Source organism: Chiloscyllium plagiosum, chromosome 17, assembly GCF_004010195.1.
Source record: "Chiloscyllium plagiosum isolate BGI_BamShark_2017 chromosome 17, ASM401019v2, whole genome shotgun sequence".
Classification (NCBI taxonomy): domain Eukaryota; kingdom Metazoa; phylum Chordata; class Chondrichthyes; order Orectolobiformes; family Hemiscylliidae; genus Chiloscyllium; species Chiloscyllium plagiosum.
In genome coordinates this window covers 3018309-3042006 of record NC_057726.1, presented here as the reverse complement: position 1 = coordinate 3042006, position 23698 = coordinate 3018309, and the positions used below count along the sequence as shown (strand labels likewise).

General features: G+C 42.3%; 1 protein-coding gene across 7 annotated transcripts in view; it reads left to right on the top strand.

Moving 5' to 3' along the window:
• Positions 1-23698, top strand: part of LOC122558192 (transcription initiation factor TFIID subunit 4-like) — a 356856-nt gene that overhangs the window by 30419 nt on the left and 302739 nt on the right. For all 7 annotated transcript variants that reach the window (XR_006314065.1, XM_043706504.1, XM_043706510.1 and 4 more), the window contains exon 2: positions 1707-1861. Coding sequence is in view for 6 of the 7 variants with exons in the window: in XM_043706504.1 (XP_043562439.1) it covers positions 1707-1861 (155 nt within the window). In the remaining variant the exon portion in view is untranslated. The remainder of the gene's footprint in view (positions 1-1706; positions 1862-23698) is intronic.

Sequence of the window (23698 nt, the reverse complement as noted above, 5' to 3'; positions counted from 1 at the left end):
TCCTTCTACTGGATGGTGATGCTTCCCTTCCAGTGTGGGAGTGACATAGATCAAAGATACTTAGTATGGGTTAATCGTGCTTTCGTAGATCTGAGGTTATATGTAGCAGTGTAAAACATCAGTGTGAGGATATACTAGCAATTATATTTTGCCTGGTTGGTTTACAGGAAATGAAGTACTTTCAAAGCTTTGTTGTAAGGTGAGAAACAGTGAGTTGCTCTTGCAGAGAGCTGATACAGAAGTTATGGGTTGAATGATCACCTTCTGTCCTGTCACCATTCTGATCCCCATGATTTGTATTGTATTATGTTGCAGGACTATTCTGTCATACTTGAGACCAATGTGAGGAGTTCAGTTTGTACGTTGCTTTTCTGTTTTCATTGTGACCAGCATACCTGCCCATGAAATTGTAAAAATCTCACAACAGGTTATAGTCCAACAGGTTTATTTGGTAGCATTAGCTTTTGGAGCGACGCTGCTTCATCAGATAGTTGTGTAGCAGGACCATAAGACACAGAATTTATAAGAAATAATTACAGTGTCATTTTGAGTGCTTTTTAACTTTGTCCACCCCAGTCCAACACTGGCTCCTCCACATCATGACATTGTGGACAGCTCCCCCTCATGGTTTACATGGAGCATTGTAAGGATTTTAGTTGTGACGAGTGCAGGAGTTAGTTATAGTCCATGTTTGTTTTGAATGTATTATGCTCATCTGTATGCAGTCGTCAACTTTTATATTTGAATGCTAATATTATTAAAATTGTATGAAATTTACTTTAAGATTTGAGACAGATGTTGACTTCAACCCGGGAATGTCAGGTGCAGGAATATACACTTTGGCTATTGAGTTACACTGTGTTCCATCAAAAGTGAAATTTGTTTGGGACGACCAAATCTACAGACTTAGTATGTTGGAAACTGGTTGAATGAACTAACGGGGTGCCAGTTGTTTTGACGAACATGTCAGATAGCGTCTAAGTCAGATGGTTGTGGATTTAGTTCCCACTTGAGAGATTTGAGCATCAAGTCTAGACAGAAACTCCCAGTGCTGTACTAAGAGTGAAGTGTTGTTTGGATGAGATGTCAAACTGCAGCCTGGTCATCCCAAAGGTGCATGCGCAGATCCTCACTCTGCTTAAATTCCAGTTTGTTAATGCAGCACAGTGTGAATCTTCAATCCCATAAGCAGATTATTGCAAGCCAATGTAAACGTTAACTCTCTCAATTTCATAGGTGTCTTTGCTCCAAACTGATTTCCCTCCTCTCATCATTCCCATCACCTGCTGTCCCCATCTATTTCCACTCCTGTCACTCATCCATCTCTTCACCTCTCCCCACATCTGTTGCCACTCTTGCCGTTTCCCCCCAAATATTAGAAAACGGGTTGCTGGCTGAAGTTTCCTACCTGTTGGTCGACCTCGTCTACATGACGCATGTTTCCTTTGTTTAGAGGGATGAAAAATAAATTCCTGTTCATTGACTTTGGGCCTTTGGATGCTTTGATTGGAACTGAATTGACAAGTGATTGATCACAGGTTAATCAACAGCTCCAGTTCATCAATTGACTTCCAGAATGGTGGTTGATAAATTCTGCCTTTGAACTTTTGCCTAGAAATTTGTGTCCTAATAGTTTTTCATGTGCTTTTGTACAAAATTAAACTAGGTTGTAGCAAACCGGAATCATTTCCTAACTTCCTTTCTAGGAATGATTTTGGTCCGGACAGACAGCGGCCAACTTGTCATGGTTCCTCAGCAAGCATTGGCTCAGGTTCAAGCCCAGGCACAACACCCAGGAAGCATCTCTCCCAGGCCTTCTGCTCCAATGAGTGTTGCCACAATTCGCCTAACATCAAGTCAGGTATGAACTGACTGAATTCTCTTGTGTGGTCAGGTGGTTAAAGCGAATGTGTGGTGCTTTCAGGCACCTACTGGTTACTTCCATGAAGTGCAAACATTTCTGATTTCACATTTACTATTTTGCCTGTGTCTTTGTGTTTAAGCACTCCTAATTTCTCAAATCTTATGCAAAGCCTTATTTTGGATTTGATGTTGCTTTGATATAAAGCTAGGAAAGTGATGGTACATTGGTGTTGTTTGGAAACTGAATAGGACGACAATGGGGTAGTGAGTTTTCATTTGTGGTTTGCTAATTTAAATTTCTGCTCTCAGCATACCGTTACAAAGAACTGGGTGAGCTGGTTCTTCAGATTTTGTGCCAAAACCTCCCCTTCTCAAAAAGGGAATCAAGATGAAAATTAATTTGCTTCTGACTGGTAACTGATTTAAAAAGGCCACTGGTAGAAGCTTGTTTTGGGCTTAATGATAAGTCTTTATTGTATGGGGCAGTAATATATTAAAAATGCAGATGAAGGGAAAAATGAGCTGATTATACTCAGGCTCCCGGACATCGCTTTGCTGAATCGAGCTGCATTAATCTGATGGCAGATTCAGAGACTCAATTGGGAAAAGAAAAGTGCATGAGACTGACACCATGCACACTCTCTGATCCCAGACTTTCTCTTCACTTATCACTGCAGCCCCTTTGCCCCTCATCCCTCCCATGCTTTTTGTTCCATCTATTCTTTCTGATCCCTTCTCTTCAGAGTTATTCAATTGACACCTTGCCCAGTGTTGTATCACCTCCATCATGACCAGGGAATAAATGAATCATCATAAGCTTCTTCCTGTTCTGGTTTTGCGCTTAAGGTTTGCTTCTGAGAAGTTAATATGGGTGGCAGATGAGGTTCAGGTTCAAAATTTGTGAAAACCATCTCTTCAAAGATGATGATAATGCTTGAGTACTTTGACCATGTTTATATATCTTCATGAATTATTGGTTTTTGGAATCTAAGAGTCAGCCATGACTTAGGGCTGGCCCTCCCACCTTTGAATCAGAAAGCATGGATTCAAACTCCAATCCAGGAACTGGAGCAACAAGTGTAGGCTGACCCTGCCAGTGCAAAGCTGCCTAAGGTGATGTCTTATGATCTGTCAGTCGGATGGAGCAGATCCCAGTGCAATATTCCAAAGATGAGGGTCATTCTCTCCAATCCCCTGGCCAATACCTATTCCTCACCTACATGACTGAAAGAGAATATCTGATTAGTTATCTTTGCTTCTGGGAACTTCGAAAACTTGGCTCTCATGTTTCCTACAATGACCATAGTGACTTTATTTGATTGTAAAGCACTTTAGGGCCTTCTAAGCCACGAAAGCTGCTATATAAATGCAAGTCTTTCTGGTGTGAACTTTCAAGCTTTGACTGTGGTGGTGGGTATGAGTCAATCCAAAATTAGTTGTTGATTCTGATGCTCTGCACTTCCCACTTCAAAAGAGGAGAAAAAGGGAATAAAAATCAAGAAGGGGATCAATCCAAAATTGGTAATTATTTGAGTACCTGGGTAGAAGCTCGGAAGTAGAGAAGGAAATGATAGTTTGCAAACAGGGATTAGTGTGACATGGAAGAATGTATCCAAGGGGGCAAGGAAGTAACAACTGCAAAAAGGCTTGGATAGTGCAAACAGCTTATGGTCAGAATAGGTTTGACGGTTTTGTGGTTAGTTTTGAAAGGTTTACTAAAACACTTTCATTTGGCTCTGAACATCTCTCTCACATTTACATTTGTGGGAAAGCTGATTGTCAGAGTTTACTGAAAAGATATCTCAAAAACAATTCAGTTCTTTATTTTCAACAGATACATCCATTGGGCCAGTCAGAAATATCATCCATCAGGTAGGACAACTTACAATTTGCCCACAGACAAAACATTTCTTTGACCAGTACAAACACCCTAATCTCCATTTCATTCCCCTCTTTCCTACCTCCAATTTTTGGGATTGTAGCATAAGGGAGAGAAAAAAGAATCACAATGTTCCTGCTTTGGTCATAGTCTGTTACTGATTGATCTCAACTGTGCATTGTTTGAAGTGCAGATGTATCAGGTTGAGAAGCCAGAGTTTGTTTTTCAAATGAAGATCAAATGAAAGTTCAAATGAATGACTTATTGTTCTGTAATGTAAACTGGATACTTAGGGCTCCTGCTCCTCGGATGCTGCCCGACTGGCTGTGTTTCCAGCACCACAGTTTTTAACATAGATTTCAGCAAAGGAAATAGATAAACTGGGTAGGGGACTCATTTTGGATGGCTTTCTCTGCTGGGAATTGGGCACTTTACAAAGACCAGGCTCAGCTGTGACCCTGTTCATCGAAAAAAAAAAACATTTTCACCACTTGCAACCAGGATTCTCAGTTTGAGCATGTCCATGTGGATGATGAAGTTAAGGGCATTTGGTGGCAGTAACTTGGATAACAAAATGTCATATGAACATATGAATTAGAGGCCATTCAGTTGGCCTCTCCAACTTGCTCCACAATTGGTCTAGATAACATTTGATTTGATTTTTTCAAAGTCAAAAGTCTATCCCCTTCTGGCTTAAAAGTATTTCATTGACCTAACCCTCCATATCTTTGGGGAACAAAGTTCTAAAGACTCTCGACTGTCTTAAGAGAAATTATGCTTCTTGTTTTGATCGTAAATGGGAGACCATTTAGTTTGCTGTCTCCTAGTTCTCGTTTCTTTCACAATAGAAACATTCTCTTGGCATCCACCCTGTCAGCTATGGTTGATTTATCGCCTTTCTCTGCCTTCTTTTTCTCCTTTCTCACTGGGATTTATCTTTGATATGAGTCATGAACTATTCCTTTAAATATGTACCATTGTTCAGCAACCATCTTTTCAGCTGAACTGCTTTCTCAGTTCACTTGAGCCAACTCAACTTCTTGTTTTGGAATTGCACTTGTTTCAGTTCAGCACAGCTGTTTCAAACCTAAAGTTTTCATTCTCAAATTGGCATGTTTGCCATGCTATGGTCGCTGTTTCCAAAGGAATCTTTTACTCTGATGATAACTAAACTTACCTCATTGCACAACCAAATAAAATAGCCTGATCCCTCATTGGATCCAGAACATATTGTTCCAGAAATGACCCATAATACTTTCAGTACATTCTAATACAGCTGTGATGCAGCCCTGATCTACAGTCATATAGACTCGAAATGTTGGCTTACTCTGTTTCCATGGATACTGCCTGACCTGTGATCTCCAGCATATTTAATGTTTTCAGTTTGTTCCAATACATTCCTCCTTGTGGCTACCTCTGTCAATTTAATATTCCCAATATAAATGATGATTGCATCACCCATGATTAATAGACTGTCTTTTTTTTTTAGCATGCCTTCATTATTTACTGATATGTTCTGTACCCTAAAATATAGTTACTGTTGGGGGGCCTATATACTCATTCCACCAGTGTTGTTTCTAAACTCCATCCATATGAATTCTACCTTTTCTGATTCAAGATTATTCCATGATGTTGTACTTGCTCCATCTGGTACTAACAAAGTTAGTGCACTACCTTTCCCTTCCTGCCTGTGCTTTCAAGAAGTCACATACTTCTGAATGTTTATTCCCAACCTTGATCTCCTATTAAACAACAGACAATAGGTGCAGGAGTAGGCCATTCTGCCCTTCGAGCCAGCACCGCCATTCATTATGATCATGGCTGATCATCCTCAATCAGTATCCTGTTCTCAATCAGATCCCCTCAGCCTTCTAAACTTAAGGGTATACAAGCCCAGTCACTTCAGTCTTTCAGTGTAAGGTAATCCCGCCATTCCAGGAATTGACCTCGTGAACCTACGCTGCACTCCCTCAATAGCCAGAATGTCTTTCCTCAAATTTGGAGACCAGAACTGCACACAGTACTCCAGGTGCGGTCTCACCAGGACCCTGTACAGTTGCAGAAGGACCTCTTTGCTTCTCTACTCAATTCCTCTTGTTATGAAGGCCAGCATGCTATTAGCTTCCTTCACTGCCTGCTGTACCTGCATGCTTGCTTTCATTGACTGATGTACAAGAATTCCTAGATCTTGTTGTACTGCCCCTTTACCTAACGACTCCATTTAAGTAGTAATTTGCCTTCCTGTTCTTGCCACCAAAGTGGATAACCACACATTTATCCACATTAAACTGCATCTGCCATGCATCTGTCCACTCACCTAGCCTGTCCAGGTCGCCCTGTATTCTCCTAACATCCTCCTCACATTTCACCCTCCCACCCAGCTTTGTGTCATCAGCAAATTTGCTAATATTACTTTTAATACCTTCATCTATATCATTAATGTACATTGTAAAGAGCTGCGGTCCCAGAACTGATCCCTGCAGCACATCACTGGTCACCGCCTGCCATTCCGAAAGGGAGCCATTTATCACTACTCTTTGTTTCTGTCAGGCAACCAATTTTCAATCCATGTCAGTATTTTGCTCCTAATACCATGTGCCCTAAGTTTGCTCACTAACCTCCTCTGTGGGACTTTATCAAAGGCTTTCTGAAAGTCCAGGTATACTATATCCACTGGATCTCCCTTGTCCATCTTCAGATTTACATCCTCAAAAAATTCCAGCGGATTAGTCAAGTATGATTTCCCCTTCATAAATCCATGCTGACTCTGACCTATCCTGTTACTGCTATCCAGATGTGCCGTAATTTCATCCTTTATAATTGACTCCAGCATCTTTCCCACCACTGAGGTCAGACTAACTGGTCTATAATTTCCTGCTTTCTCTCTCCCTCCTTTCTTAAAAGGTGGGACAACATTAGCCTCCCTCCAATCCTCAGGAACTGATCCTGAATCGACAGAACATCAGAAAATGATCACCAATGCATCCACAATTTATAGAGCCACATCCTTCGGTACCCTGGGATGTCGACCATCAGGCCCCAGGGACTTATCAACCTTCAGACCTAACAGTCTCTCCAACACCATTTCCTGCCTAATATAAATTCCCTTCAGTTCAGGTCCTTCAGCTGCTATTACATCTGGGAGATTGCTTGTGTCTTCCCCAGTGAAGACAGATATAAAGTACCAATTCAACTCTTCTGCTATTTGTTTGTTCCCTGAAATAAATTCACCTGTTTCTGTCTTCAAGGGCCCAATTTTAGTCTTAACCATTTTTATTTCTTTTCACATACCTAAAAAAGCCTCTACTATCCTCCTTTATATTTTTGGCCAATTTACCTTCGTACCTTATTTTTTTCTTTGCGTATTTCCTTTTTACTTATCCTCTGTTCTTTAAAAGCTTCCCAGTCCTCCGATTTCCCACTCACCTTTGCTATGTTATACTTTTTCTCTTTTGTCTTTATATGGTCCTTAACTCCCCTCGTCAGCCATGACCACCCCTCGTCCCCTTAGGATCTTTCTTCCTTTTTGGAATGAACTGATCTTGCATCTCCTGCATTATATCCAGAAATACCTGCCGTTTTTGCTCCACTGCCATCCCTGCTAGGGTATTGCACCATTGAACTTTGGCCAGCTCCTCCCTCATAGCTCCATAATTCTCTTTATTCAACTGAAATATTGTCACTTCTGATTCTGCCCTCTCCTTTTCAAATTGCAGATTAAAGCTTATTGTATTGTGGTCACTACCTCCTAATGGCTCCTTTACTTCGAGGTCCCTGATCAAATCCGGTTCGTTGCACAACACCAGAACCAGAATTGCTTTCTCCCTGATAGGCTCCAGCACAAGTGTTCTAAGAATCCATCTCGGAGGTACTCCACAAACTCCCTTTCTTGGGGTCCAGTACCATCCTGATTCTCCCAGTCTGCCTGCATGTTGAAATCCCCCATAACAACTGTAGTAATGTCTTTGCGACAGGCCAATTTAAGCTCCTTATTCAACTTACACACTACATCCAGGCTACTGTTTGGGGGCCTCTAGATAACTCCCATTAGGGTCTTTCTATCCTTAGAATTTCTCAGCTCTATCCATACTGACTCTACATCCCCTGATTCTAGGTACTTCCCCCGTGCGAGGGACTGAATATCATTCCTTACCAACATGGCCACCCCACCCCCTCTGCCCGTCAGTCTGTCCTTACGATAGCACGTATAGCCTTGAATATTCATTTCCCAGGCCCTGTTCACTTGAAGCCACGTCTCAGCCACAGCATCGTAACTGCCAATTTCCAAATGAGCCTCAAGCTCATCCACCTTATTTCTAATGCTTCGTGCATTCATATATAATATTTTTAATTTGTTACTCCCCTCACTGTTCCTATCAATTCCTATTAAGCGTGTCTCCATCTTGGCTGTCATTTAATTCATTCTGAATATGTGCACTTATGTAAAGAGCTGATAAATTTTGCTATACTTTATTTCTTTTGATTCTATTTATTCATTTTTAAAATGTTTGTGCACACTGTCCCACTCTGGTATCATTACCAAAATAGCTGCCTTGCAATGTTGCCATATCCTTTTGTTTTGTAAGCCGATGTGTGTCCTCTTCAGAACCCTTTTTTCTCTATTTCATTCAAAGCCCTCTAAGCCTTTGTTATTCTATTTGGCAGTACATTGATCCCAGAATGGTTTAAGTGAAACCCTCTCACTGGAATAGTTCCTTCTATCACTGTACTGGTGCCAGTATCTCATGAACTGAAACCCATTCCTCCCACACCAAACTTTGAGTCACACTCTTAACGCCATGCTTTTAATTTATCCTTTGCCAGTTTGCCCAAGGTTCAAGAAGTAACCTGGAGATTAAACTTTAAAGGTTCTGTTTTTTAATTCAGCTCCAAATTGTTAAAATTCTTTCAGCAGAACCTTCTTTCTGGTGTGATAAATATTACTGATATCAATGTGAATGAAGTTAATGGGATTCCTTCTCTCCCTTGCCAAGTTCCCCTCTCACCGTTAAGATGTCCTTCACCCCTGCACCAGGCAGGCAAACACAACATTTGGGCCTCCCGCTCATAGCTGCAGACAGTAGAATCAATCAATTCCACAAACCACCACATTCCCTCTCCTGAATTTACTGGCCCTGACTCAAATATATTCCTATTTCCTCCTTGACTTGAATATCTACTTAATCCACAGTGCTGTAGTGAATGTGTACATCCTTTCTGCAGACCCCACTCTCATTCACGTCACTTGGAAGGATGTTGTAAATGTTGGACAGTTGCATGGGCTATGGCTCCTCATAGCCCTCCCACCCCACCCTCTAGTGTCCTCAGACCTGTCTCACCATTCAGACCCCCTGCCCCTGATCACAGGTGAAGATTTGAATTACCTAATCTGAGGGGTGTGGCCACTTCCTGGATGAGTGTGTATGGCTAATTTTCTCCTGTCCAATGTGGTGCAATGTCTGCAGCTTCGATTCGATCTGCTCATTTCCTGGAGCTGCAAGCAATTCCTACAGATGTATTTAGTCTGGTTCACCTCAGTGTCTAGCAGTAACGCAACACCCATCTTGCCATTGCTATTATTTTATAGGCTTTGGTCTCAGAGAAAACTGAGATGGATTGAATGCTGCACCTTCTCAGCCTATTCCCAGCCCATAATCATCTTGTGCAGTAAATTCAGCAGAGACTGAGAGGTCAGATGAGGCTCCTGAGCCACATCAGGAGCAGCTCAATGTTGGGCTGAGCTGGTCCCAACTGTGCAAACCATTGTCTTGTTAAACGCACAGTACCAACTTCAGCAGTGTTTGTACTGCTCAGCAGCAAGTTTGGCAATGCCTTTATCCACAGAATGATGACCCTTTAGCATATGCAATTGACTTGAAATAATATAGTGGGGTGGCAAGGTGGCTCAGTGGTTAGCACTGCTGCCTCACAGCGCCAGGAACCCAGGTTCAATTCCCGCTTCGGGCAACTGCCTGTGTGGAGTTTGCATATTCTCCCCGTGTCTTGCCTCCGGGTGTTCTGGTTTCCTCCCACAGTCCAAAGATGTGCAGGTTAGGTGAATTGACCATGCGAAATTGCCTGTAGTGTTAGATGCATTAGTCAGAGGATCTGGGTGGGTTGCTCTTCAGAGGGTCGATGAGGACTTGTTGGGCTGAAGGGCCTGTTTCCACACTGTAGGGAATCTAATCTAATCTAAATCGAATCATATCTTGAGATGAGCCAAGAGATTCAACCTTCAAGAATCAGTGAAGAAAGTAATCATGGTTTTGTTGACAAAAGTGACTGTCAGTTTGCTTTTAGCTGAATCCTATACTGACATTTGGTAATAACAATTGAGCAGTCAAGGTGACCAGATCACTGGAATGATATGCGACACTTTGAGCATTGCCTTGGATTGTCAGAGCAGTCTTACGCTCTGAAATTCCTTGCCTAAGCATATCCACCTTGCTCCCTCTCTTTCCTCCTTGAAGATGTTCCTTAAAACCTGTTTGATCAAGCTTTTGGCTATCTGGCTTCTTGGTCTTGTTGGGTGGTTTGATTAAACTTTTCTGAAACACTTCAGAATATTTCATTAGTTTCAAGGGGTTTTATCAACATCTGTTGTTCACATTCCAGCTGAAAAATAACATTGTCCAATCCTTATTTTTTTAAACAGATGTAGTAGAGATAAGTTCATAATTCTGTTCTGCAGTTCTCTTTAAATTGTTTCTCAGAGGCATGTTTCCTACTTAGTTCCCGTTCCAAATTACGGTGCCACAGCTCGTCTTAATGTGTGTTACATCATTGCAGTGTTGCTTAGTTCCTGCTGGTGGTGCTTTAAAAGTGTCTCGGCATGCCTGGAATGAGCTGAGACCACAAAGCTGCTGTTAGTGCTGCTCGTATTCCAAGACGAATCAGACCTGTTTGAGTAAAGGAGTTAGTGGTTCACTTGAAGTCTTGAGCATCTGTGTTACATAGGCGAGGCGTTTCTAATACACCTCCATTAAAAAGAGCATTTTGAACCCAACTCCATCAACACCTGAGAAACTTGATATCATCAGGACAGGGCAATTTGATTCATTGGCACCCCATCCAACACCTTCACCATTCACTCCCCCAGCACCTCTGGCAGTGCCCCCTTTGGCACCAGTGTATGATATATACAAGATGCACTGCAGCAGGCTCCTTTGACAGTACATTACAGCCGGTTCTGTTATAACATGATAGTTCCAATCCCGTATTATAAGAAAATCATGTAATAGCAGCAACATTTAAATGAATAGGATCGGAATTGCGTTATAACCAATGTGCGTTTTAAAAGTTTGTGCTTTAGAAACAATGTCCCCATTTCGTCAATCGTGTTACAGCGAATTTGCATTAACGAAATGTACGTGATCGCAGAATAACCTGTACCTTCAAAATCTGGCATTTCTCTGCCACTTCGAAGGACACGGGCATCATCCAAGATGACAGGGCAAGTACAGGAAAATGACTCTGTCTTGGGATAACCATCACCTGCAAATTTCCTTCCAGCCCTCACACCATCCGAGTTGAGACTTACATTTGTGTTCTGTCACTTTGATCAAAATAGTCATCAAGATGTACAGCATGGAAACAGACCCTTCGGTCCAACCTGTCCATGCCGACCAGATATCCCAACCCAATCTAATCCCACCTGCCAGCGCCTGGCCCATATCCCTCCAAACCCTTCCTAAGCATGCTGCTCATGATTTTATAAATTTTTATAAGGTCACCCCGCAGCCTTCAACGTTCCAAGGAAAACAGCCCCAGTCTCTTCAACCTTTCCCTATAGCTCAATTCGACAACCCTGACAACATCCTTGTAAATCTGAAAATCTTGGAACGCCCTTCCTCAGAGCATTGTGGGTGCAGCTATGCAACAATTTGGCTCACACTACCATCTGAAGATGGGCCACAAATGCTGCGTTGCTAATAATGCCCTTATACCCTAAAAGAAAGCATTTTTAAACAAAAAACTCCATGTCCCAAAGCACTTCACAGCCACTTGGAACTTTGGAAATATGAGTAACATTATGATGTAGAAATATGCAGCAATTACTTTGTTCACAAGGGCCCGTAAGGGGATGATTAGCATTTTTTTGATCAAAAGCTTTACTGCCTCAAATATAAACTGTACTTCTTCAAAAATGCTCTTTGATAAGCATTAGTTTTCCTTATCTGCAGGAAAATACTTGGGAGATTGGCCAGAAATTGCAATCATACCAACATACAGGGATCAACCCTGGTTCAATGGAGGGCGCAGAGGGCATGCCAGGAGCAGCATCAGGCATACCTAAAATTGCGGTGTTAACTGGTGAAGCTGAAAACAGAAAACAGCTTGCGTGCCAAATAGCATAAACAGCAAGTGATAGAGCTAAGCAATCACACAATCAATGGATCAGATCTAAACTCAGCAGTCTTGTCACATCCAGTCATGAATAGTGTTGGACAATTAACCTGCTGTCTGAAGGAGAAGGCACTACAAATATCCCCATCTTCAATGATGGAAGAGCCCGGCACATCAGTGCAAACGATAAGGTTGAAACATTCCCAACGATCTTTAGCAACAAGTATCAAGTGGATCATCCATCTCAGCCTCCTTCAGAGGTCCCCAGCATTACAAATGGCAGTCTTCAAACAATTTGATTCACATCACGTGATATCAAGAAACGGTTGGAGGCACTGGAGACTGTAAAGGTTATGGGTCCTGACAAAATCCTGGCAATAGGATTAAAGACTTGTGCTCCAGAACTTGCTGCTGCCTTCGTCAAGCTATTCACATCCGGCTGCAATGCCGGTACCTACCTGACACTGTGAAACAATCAATTATGTCCTGTAAATAAAAAGCAGGCCAAATTCAACCTAGCCAATTACTGTCCCATCATCTATTCTCGATCATCAGTAAGCTGATGGAAAGTGTCATCAACAGTCCTTCCCAGCAGCAGCTGCTATTAACTGACACCCAGTTTGGGTTCTGCCAGACCACTCAGCTCCTGACCTCATTACAACCTCATGGACAAAAGAGCTGAATGCCAGAGGGGAGGGGAGAGGGACAGCTGTTGAAATCCAGACTGCATTCGACCAAACATGACATCAATGAGTCCTCTCCAAACCAGAGTCAATGGGAATTGGGGTGAACTCTCTTCTAGGAGAAAGTGAGGTCTGCAGATGCTGGAGATCAAAGTTGAAACTTTATTGCTGGAACAGCACAGCAGGTCAGGCAGCATCCAGGGAACAGGAGATTCGACGTTTCGGCCACAGGCCCTTAACTCTCTTCTCCCAAATTCTTTAGTGCATCGGACTGTGGTTCTAGTTGTTGGAGGTCAGTCATCTCAGCTCCAAGGCATCTCTGCAGGGGTCCCTCAGGGTTGTGTCCGAGGCCCAACCATCTTCAGCTGCTTCATCAATGATCTTTCCTCCATCATAAGGTCAGAAGTTGGGATGTTTACTGATAGCGCAATATTCAGCACCATTTGTGACTCCTCAGATACTGAAGAGGTCCATGTTCAAATGTGACAAGACTTGGGCAATATCGAGGCTTAGGCTGACAAGTTAAAGTGACGTTCAGGTTACGTAAACGCCACCAATGATCATTTCCAACAAGAGAGAATTTAGCCATCTCCCCTTGACATACAGTGATGTTACCATCACTGAATCTCCCACTGTCAACAACCTGGTGTTATCATTGACCAGAAACTGAACTAGCCATATAAATACAGTAAGATTGTAAGTTAGCTCGCTGAGCTGGAAAGTTTCTTTTCAGATGTTTGATCACCGTGACTAGGTAACATCAGTGAGAGTCTCTGTTGAAGTGCTGATGGTATATCCTGCCTCTCTATAGGCCTTGGTTTCTTAGGGTATGTGATGTCATTTCAGTTTTTTATCAAGGGAAGATAGATAGGACCTAGATGATGTATTTATTGATGGAGTTCTGGTTAGAATGCCATGCATCATTTGTTTCGCCTGTCCTAGGATGTGTACACTATCCCAGTCAAAGTGGTGTCCTTCTTTGTCAGTATGTATGAACTAGTGATAGTGGGTCATTTGTTTTGGTGGCTAGCTGATGTTCATATATCTTGGTGGCAAGTTTCCTCCTTGTTTGTCCAACGTAGTGTTTTTAACAGTTCTTGCATGGTATTTTGTAAATGACGCTAGTTTTGTTGATAGTATCTAATGGATCCTTTAAGTTCCAGGGGGAATCGCAATTATATTTCCAAGTCAGAATTGTGAGTGGATTGGAGGGGAACTTCAGGGTGGTGGTGTTCTCATGTATCTACTGCCCTTGTCCATCTATATGGAAGTGGCCTTAGGTTTGGAAGGCGCTAAGTGAGGATCTTTGGTGAATTTCTGCAGTGCATCTCCGAGATGGCGCACACTGCTGCTACTGATTGTTGGTGGTGGAGGGAGTTACTAAATATTGTGGATGTGGTGCTAATCAAGTGGTTCGTGCAATTGAATGTCCTCTGTCCTTTCAGTGGGACAGTTTCGAGTGTGCCACATCACTGTGGTTCTGGAGTCACATATAGGCCAGACCCCAGAAGGTCTGCAAACCTGGATGGTTTTACTAATTATATAATGACTGCTAACTTTTTACTCCAGACTTAGTTTGACAATGTTCAATTACTGTGGTGTGATTTGAAGCAATCTCTCTGGATCAGTAGTCACGAACTCTGGGTTACTAGCCCAGTAAAATAACGATAGCACTCCCCCATTCAGAGATTTCAGCCCATAATCTAATCTGATAATCCAGTTCTGAACTGAGGGAGTTCTGAGCAATTTGATCTATTTAATATTTTGAAGAGATTTATAGCTGAAAGATGAGCCATAGTGTGCGTTCCTGCAGGCATTTGGAGGAAGCTGAGAAATCCAAAATGGATTTCCATTAAGGAACATTACTGGACCAACACAGAACTCACTTGGTTCAGCAGTACAACTTTTGGTTTGCTTTGTATTGAGATCCAGCATAACACTAAACATAGAGCATTACAGCACTGTATAAGCCCTTTGGCCCTTGATGTTGCGCTGACCTGCGAAATTAATTTGATGCCCATCTAACCTATACCGTTACATTATTATTCATATGTATGTCCAGTGCCTATTTAAATGCCCTTAATGTCGGTGAGTCTACTACTGTTGCAGGCAGGCTGTTCTATGCCCCTACTACTTTGAGTAAAGAAACTATCCCTGATATCTGTCCTAAATCTATCACCCCTCAATTTAAAGCTATGTCCGCTCATGTTAGCCTTCACCATGAGGAAAAAGGCTCTCACTGTCCACACTATCTAACCCTCTGATTATCTTATGTCTCGATTAAGTCACCTCTCAATCTTCTTCTCTCCAATGAAGATAGTCTCAGTTCTCTCAGCCTTTCCTCCTAAGACTTTCCCTTCATACCAGGCAACATCCTACGAAATCTCTTCTGAACCCTTTCCAAAGCTTCCACATCCTTCCTATAATGCAGTGACCAGAACTGTACGCAATATTCTAGGTGCCGCCTTACCAGTGTCTTGTACAGCTGAAGCATGACTTCGTGGCTCCAAAACTCAATCCCCCTACCAATAAACGCCAACACACCATATGCCTTCTTAACAACCCTATCAACCTGGGTGGCAACTTTCAGGGATTTGTGCACCTGGACACCGAGATCTCACTGTTCATCTACACTGCCAAGAATTTTACTATTAGTCAAGTACTCTGCATTCCTGTTCTTCTTCTGAAGTGAACTACCTCACACTTTTCTGCATTAAACTCCATTTGAAACTTTTCAGTCCAGCTCTGCATCTTATCTATGTCCCTCTGGAACCCACAACATTCTTCACCACTATCCACAACTCTGCCTACCTCAGTGTCATCTGCAAATTTTCTAATCCATCCTCCTACACCCACCTCCAGATCCATTATAAAAATGGCAAATACCAGTGGCCACAAAACAGATCTTCGCGGCACACCACTGGTAACTGAACTCCAGGATGAACATTTCCCATCAACCACCACCCTCTGTCGTCTTTCAGCTAGCCAATTTCTGATCCAAGCCACTAAATCACCTTCAATCCCGAAACTCCGTATTTTATGTGGTAACCTAACGTGTGAACCCTATCAAACATCTTACTGAAGTCCACATACGCCATGTTAACCGCCTTACCTCACCAACTGTTTTGTCACCTTCTCGAAAAACTCAATAAGATTAGTGAAGCATGACTTAGTCTTCAGAAATCTGTGTCGACAATCCTGAATCAAATGATTCCTTTTCAGATGATTATAAATCCTATCTCTTATAACCTTTTCCAACATCTTAACCACAACCGAAGTAAGGCTCACCGGTCTAAATTACAAGGGTTGTCCAGACTCTCCTCCTTAAACAAGGGAAAAACATTTGCTCTCCTCCAGTTTTCTGGCACTACTCCTGTCAACAATGATGACATAAAGATCAAAGCCAAAGGGTCTGCAATCTCCTCCCGGCTTCCCAGAGAATCCGAGGATAAATCCCATCCGGCCCTGGGGTCTTACCTATTTTCAGATCTTCCAAAATTGCTAAAACCTCCTTGTTGTCAACCTCAATCTCATCTAATATAGTAGCCTGTATCTCTGTATTCTCACTAACATTGCCCTTTTCCAATGTGAATTCTGACAAAAAGTATTCATTAAGCGCTTCCCCTACGTCCCCAGATTCCACACACAACTTCCCACTACTATCTTTGATTGGCCCTGATCTTACTCTAGTCATTCTTTTATTCCTGACATAGCTATAGAAAGCTTTAGGGTTTTCCTTGATCCTATCCGCTGACAACTTCTCATGTCCCCTCCTGGCTCTTTTTAGCCCTCTCTTTAGATATTTTCTGGCTAACTTATAACTCTGAAGCCCCCTAAATGAGCCTTCACGCCTTCCTCTTCCACTTGACCAGAGCTTCAATTCCTTGAGTAAACCATGGCTTCCCCTCTTGACAACTGCTTCCCTGCCTGATAGGTATATACTTATCAAGGATTCGCAGTAGCTATTCCTTGAATAAGCTGCACATTTCACGTGTACCCATCCCCTGCAGTTTCCTTCCCCATCCTATGCATCCTAAATCTTGCCTAATTGCATCATAATTGCCTTTCCCCCAGTTATATCTCTTTCCTTGCGGTATATACCTATCCCTGCCCATTGCTATTGTAAACATAACCGAATTGTGGTCCCTATCACCAAAGTGCTCACCTACCTCCAAATCTAACACCTGGCCGGGTTCATTCCCCAGTATCAAATCCAATGTGACCTCGCCTGTTGTTTGCCTGTCTACATGCTGTGTCAGAAAACCCTCCTGCACACATTGAACAAAAACTAACCCATCTAAACTACTTGAATTATAGTATTCCCAGTCAATACTGGGGAACTTAAAGGCCCCCCATAACAACTACCCTGTTACCCTCACTCCTATTGAGAATCATCTTTGCTATCCTTTCTACTGCATCCCTGGAACAATTCGGAGGCCTATAGAAAAGTCCCAACAGTGTGACCTCTCCTTTCCTGTTTCTAACCTCAGCTGAAACTACCTCAGTGGATAAGCCCTCAAACATACTCTCAGCTGCTGTAATACTACCCTTGATTAATAACACCACACCCCGCCTCTTTTATCATCTTCTCTGTTCTTGCTGAAACATCTAAATCCCGGAACCTGCAAAAACCATTCCTGTCTCTGCTCTAGCCATGTCTCTGAATTGGCCACAACATCGAAATCCCAGGTACCAACCCATGCTGCAAATTCACCCACCTTATTCCAGATGCTCCTGGCATTGAAGTACACACATCTCAAACCAACACTCTGATTGCTGGTGCTCTCTCATGACCCTGTAAACCTATCCCTGACCTCACTATCCTCAACCTTGTGTCCACTGGGACTATCATTCAGGTTCCCACCCCCCTGCTGCATTAGTTTAAACTCCCCCATCCCAAAGAGCAAATGTGAACCCCCCCCAGCCCAGAATATTGGTACCCTTCTGGTTCAGATGAAGACTATCCTTTTTATAGAGGTCCCATCTTCCCCAGAAAGAGCTCCAAGGATCCAACACCCACCCTCCTGCACCATCCCATGCAGCAATTCTTTTTATCTGTGAAAATGGATGACCTCTTACTCTGAGCTCCATTCTCCGTTTTTTGCTTCACTACCACGTGGCATGGGCAACAAACCAGAGATAACTCTGTTGTAGCTCTCTGCTTCCATCCTAGCTTGCTGAATTTCTACCTTAGATCCCCACCTTTTCCGCTTGTGATGGAAAACTTTTGGTTTTCAATTTATGAGCTGGTCAGTATCATTTATAAAAGGTTTTGAGCCCTCATTGCTTCTGTCTCTTCATCAATAGCCTTTTCATTTTGATTTCACTGTTGGAGTTGGACTTGTATCCATCCCCAGGCTTTGTGCTTTGAACCCAGGTGATGAAAGACCATTTGGCGCAAGATTTTGAAAAATCTTAAGAACCTTTCAGAACAGATCAGCTTTCTTTAGTTGTTGTTCCTGCAAAGCTGATTGACATGTGGTAAAGGAGCTCCCTCTTCAGTTGCCTTTTCTGTTTGATTCTAGTGCCTAAGGTATAAAATCTGCCTCTAGATGAGAGAATTGATCTTGAGATGGTTACCAGAGCAACCTACTTGCTTTGGTTTTTTTTGAATGACTGTATAGTGCTTGTTGGTTGGAGGCAATCTATCCTTATCATCTTCAGAAAATTTGTATGATGGGGGGGAAAAAACTGAGTTTTGATTTTGTAGCTGGGAAAAGTGTTTTTTTTTAACATGTTGCACTGCTAGCTACTGTGAGTAGGATATGTATTTGTACATTGTAGCTGTTGTAAAACATACAACTGGGAAGGTTTTGTTAGACTTCAGTGTTTGTGTATGTTGCAAGCTACAAATGGAGAAGGCATCAGAAAAAGACTGCATTGATTGCACTGTTAAAGGGAACAACAATTCATGTTGTATGAGAAGAGAGTACTGACTGTCACTTTCAGCCCACTTAACAACCAGTCAGCAATGTCTTCTCAAGCATAATAAATTGTTGTTCCCTTTAAGATTTGGTACTCATGATTTTGTCCTGATGCATGCAAGGCAAAAAAAGTACTAGCTGCAGGAGTTGGCCATTGGCAGTTCAAATCTGCTATGCTTTTCAATGATATTGTTATTGATTTGACAATCCTCAACTCCACTTTGCTTTTCCCATAACCCTTGATTCTCTCACTCTTGAAAAATTTGTCTAGCTCAGCCTTAAATCTCGAAGTACTAAACATTGAAAGTCCTCTGTGGTAAAGAATTCCACAGATTCACTACCTTCTGAGAGAAGCAATTTCTTTTCATCTCTGTTAAAATGGGTGACCTCTTACTCTGAGATTTTGCCCTCTGGTACTAGACATTCCCATAATGAATATAACCACCTCATATACACCATGTCAAGTCCCTGAAGAATCTTAAATGTTTCAATAAGTTGTCCTGTCATTTCATTGAAACCCCAATGAATACAAGCCAAACCAAGTTATTTTCTCCTCAAAAGATAGACCAAACTGATAAACCTTCTCTGGACTACCTCCACTACCTGTAAGTTTTTCGGTTGCAAACTCTTCACAGTATTCCAGATGTGGTTGGTCAGACTTGTACCTTGTGTGGTTCCTTCATTCACTTTGAAATAAAGACTAACATTTCATTTGCCTTTCTTAGTAGCAACTTAACATGTATGATGACCTGTTGTGATTCATAGATGAGAACTCCAAATTGCTTTGGGCTGCAGTTTCCTGCAATCTCTCTCTCTTTCTCTATCCAGATAATCGTTTTTTCTAGTCTGCATATCAAAATGCATAAGCTTACGTGTTCCAACATTTTTTTTCAATCTGCAAAGTTTTTTCTCACTCACTGAACCTATCTATGTGCCTGTGTAGACTGTAGCATCCTCGCCACTTGCTTTCCCACTTATTTTTGTGAAAGCATAGACTTGGTAATAGTATATTCACCTATAAGACCATAAGACACAGGAGCAGAATTTAGGCCATTCAGCCCATCGAGTCTGCTTTGCCATTCAATCGTGGCTGATAAGTTTCTCAACCTCATTTTCCTGCTTTCTCCCCAAAGCCCTTTATCACTTTGATACTCAAGGACCCATCTATCTCAGTCTCAAATATACTCAATGACCTGGTCTTCACAGCCTTCTATGGCAAAGAATTCCATAGATTCACCACTCTCTGGTTGAAGAAGTTTCTCCTTACCTCCGTTCTAAAAGGTCTTCCCTTTAAGGCTGTGCCCTTGGGTCCTCGTCTCTTCTACCAATGGAAACATCTTCCCAACATCTAGTGTGTCCAGGCTACTCAGTATTCTCTATGTTTCAGGGGTTTAGGGTGTAGGTTTGCTCGCTGAGCTGTCGGTTTGATATCCAGACGTTTCATTTACCTGGCTAGGTAACATCAGTGGCGACCTCCAAGTGAAGTGAAGCAAAGCTGTTGTCTCCTGCTTTGTATGTTTCAATTAGATCCCTTTTAGCCTTCTAAACTCGATTTGAGACCTCCAAGTGAAGTGAAGCGAAGCTGTTGTCTCCTGCTTTCTATGTTTCAATTAGATCCCTTTTAGCCTTCTAAACTCGATTTGAGTATAAACCCAGAATCCTCAAGCGTTAAGGTTTTCGATATCTGGGACCACTCTTGTGAACATCCTCTGAACATGCTCCAGGACCAGTACATCCTCCCTGTGATATACGGCCTAAAACTGTGCACAATATTCCAAATGTGGTTTGACCAGAGCCTTATAGAGCCTCAGGAGTACATCCCTGCTTTTATATTCAAGTTCTCTCAAAATAAATGTCATTGCTGCATTTGCCTTCCTAACTACTGACACAACCTGCAAGTTTATCTTGGGAGAATCCTAGACTAGAACTCTCAAGTCTCTTTGCACTTCAGCCTTATGAATTTTCTCCCCATTTAGAAAATAGTCCATGCTTCCTCCTTTATACCAAAGTGTATGACCTCATACTTTCCCATATTGTTCTCTATCTGCTACTTCTTTGCCCACTCTCCTACCTTATCCAAATCCTTCTGCAGCCTCCCTGCTTACTCAATGCTACCTGTCCCTCTGCCTATCTTTGTATTGTCTGCAAACTTAACCAGAATGCCTTCAGTTCCTTCATCTAGATCGTTAATGGATAAAATGAAAAGTTGTAGTCCCAACAGTAACTCTTGTGGAACACCATTTGTCACCGGCTGTTGTCTTGAGAAGGACCCTTTTAACCCCACTCTCTGCTTTCTGTCAGATAGTCAAGTTTCTATCCATGCTAGTACTTTGCCTCTACCACCATGGGTCTTTATCTTACTCAGTAGTCTCCTGTACGGCACCTTGTCAAAAGCCGACTGGAAGTCTCGGTTGATCATATTCATTGGCTCTCCTTGGTCTAACCAGCTCTTACCACAAAGAATACCAGCAGATTTGTCAGGAATGACTTCCCCTTGATGAAATCGTGCTGACTTTGCCCTATTTTACCATACACTTCCATGTGTTCAGAAATCTCATCCTACATAATGGATTCTCTAACCTCTACCGAAGTTAGGCTAATCGGTCTTACGTAACTTTCTGTCTTTTGCCTTCCTCCCTTTTTAAACAGGGGTGTCACATTAGCAATTTTCCAGTTCTCTGGGACCCTCCCTGATTCTAGTGATTCCTGAAAGATCATCACTAACGTCTCCACTATCTCTTCAGCTATCTCCCATCTGGTCCAGGTGATTTATCCACCATCAGGCCATTCAGTTTTTCTTGCACCTTCTCCTTGATAGCCACCATACTCGGCTCTGCCACCATATTCAGCTCTGTCCCCTCACTCTATTGAGTTTTTGGGATGTTACTCATGTCTTCCAAAGTGAAGACTGATGCAAAGTAATTATTGAGTTCCTCAGCCATTTCTTTGTTCCCCACTACACTCTCCAATGTCATTTTCCAGCAGTCCAGTATCCACTTTTGCCCCTCTTTTGCCCTTCATATATCTAAAGCAATTCTTACAGACTTCCTTTATATTACTGGCTAGTTTGCACTCATATTTAATTTCTCCCTCTCTTTTTTTTTTGTTGCCCTCTGTTGGTCTTTGTAAGCTTCCCAATCCTCTGGTTTCCCATCGCCGTTCACCACATTATGTGCTTTCTCTTTGGCTTTTATGCTATCCCTGACTTCCCTGTCAGCCATGATTGCCTAATCCTCCCTGAAGGAGAAAGTGAGGACTGCAGATGCTGGAGATCAGAGCTGAAAATGTGTTGCTGGAAAAGCGCAGCAGGTCATGCAGCATCCAAGGAACAGGAGAATCGACGTTTCGGGCATAAGCCCTTCTTCAGGAATGAGGAAAGGGACCCTACCTTTTATCTTAGTCTGCTGGACACACTTTCCTCATTCCTGAAGAAGGGCTTATGCCCGAAACGTCGATTCTCCTGTTCCTTGGATGCTGCCTGACCTGCTGCGCTTTTCCAGCAACACATTTTCAGCTCTAATCCTCCCTGAACCATACTTCCTTTTCCTAGGATGAATCTTTGCTGTGTTTCCTGAATATTCCCAGAAATTCCTGCCATTGCTGTTCCACTGCTAGGCTCCTCTCCCAGCCAGTGCTACTCAGCTCTTCCCTCATGCCTCTGTAGTTTCCTTTATTCAGCTGTAATACCGTTACGTCTGATTCTATCTCCTCCCTGTCAAATTGCAGAGTAAATTCAAACATATTATGATCACTCCCTTCTAAGGGTTTCTTCACTTAAAGTTCCCGATCAAGTCTGTCTCTAAATCTAGTATTGAGTTGAAAAGTGTGCTGTTGCTGTGAGTAAATCCAGTATTACCTGCTCCCTCGCAGGCCCCACCACAAGCTGCTCCAAAAAAGCAATCTCATAGACTTGCCACAAATTCCTTTTCTTGCAATCCACTACCAACCTGATTTTCCCAGTCCACCTGCACATTGAAATCCCCCATGGTCACTAACTTTGCCTTTCCTACACATCTTTTCTATCTTCTGGTATATCTTGCGCCCCAGCTCCTGACTACTATTTGAAGGCCTGTACATAATTCCAGCTTTTTTTTTAACCTTTTGTGGTTCCTCATTTCTATCCACACAGATTCTACACTATCTGACCCTACTTTGTTTTTTACTATTGATTTAATTTCATTTTTTACTAATAAGGCATTCCCCACCTCCTCTCTTCATCTGCCTAACTTTTTGATAGGATGTATATCCTAGGATGTAGCTCCCAATCCTGATCCCCTTGTAACCATGTCTCTGTGATGGTCATACCTATCAATTTTGGTCTGCACCACAAGCTCATTTACCTTCTTCCTTATACTGTGTACATTCAAATATAACACCTTCAGTCCTGTATTAACTGTCCCTTTCCCCATTAATTTATTTCTCTCGTGTGCTTGCTAACCCTTTCCATGCACTCTGTCCTATTTGTCTGTGCTGAATATTTTAATAACCTCACCTGAGTTTTGCACTCTTACTTCCTCCTTTAATTTGGGTTTTCTAATTTTCCCCCAAGTTTTCTAACTGAAATCGCGTCCCACCCTCCCAATTTAGTTTAAAGCCATGTCTACAGCCATAGTTGTGCGATTCATCCGAACTCTGGTCCCAGCACGGTTCAGATGAAGGCCATCCTATCGGAATAGGTCCCTTCTTCCCCAGAACTGTTGCCAATGTCCCATTTCTTCCACACCAATTTTTGAGCCACACATTTGCCTGTTATTGACCCTGTGCCAATTAGCAGCCGGGAAGGAAAAGTGAGTATATAAATCAGGAAGGTGGCTAAACCCGAGATTCTACACCTGTAGTATCTCCCACCCACCCTCCTCCTCTAACCTTCTTAACTACTCTGCTTTTTCTTTTAAGGTAAGGATTTTTATTTCTTTACCAGGGACTAGTTAAAAATTTACTCTGGTTTTTTTTTTTGTGTGTGTATACATCAAGTCCTTATTTAGGGTAAAAAAAACTATAGC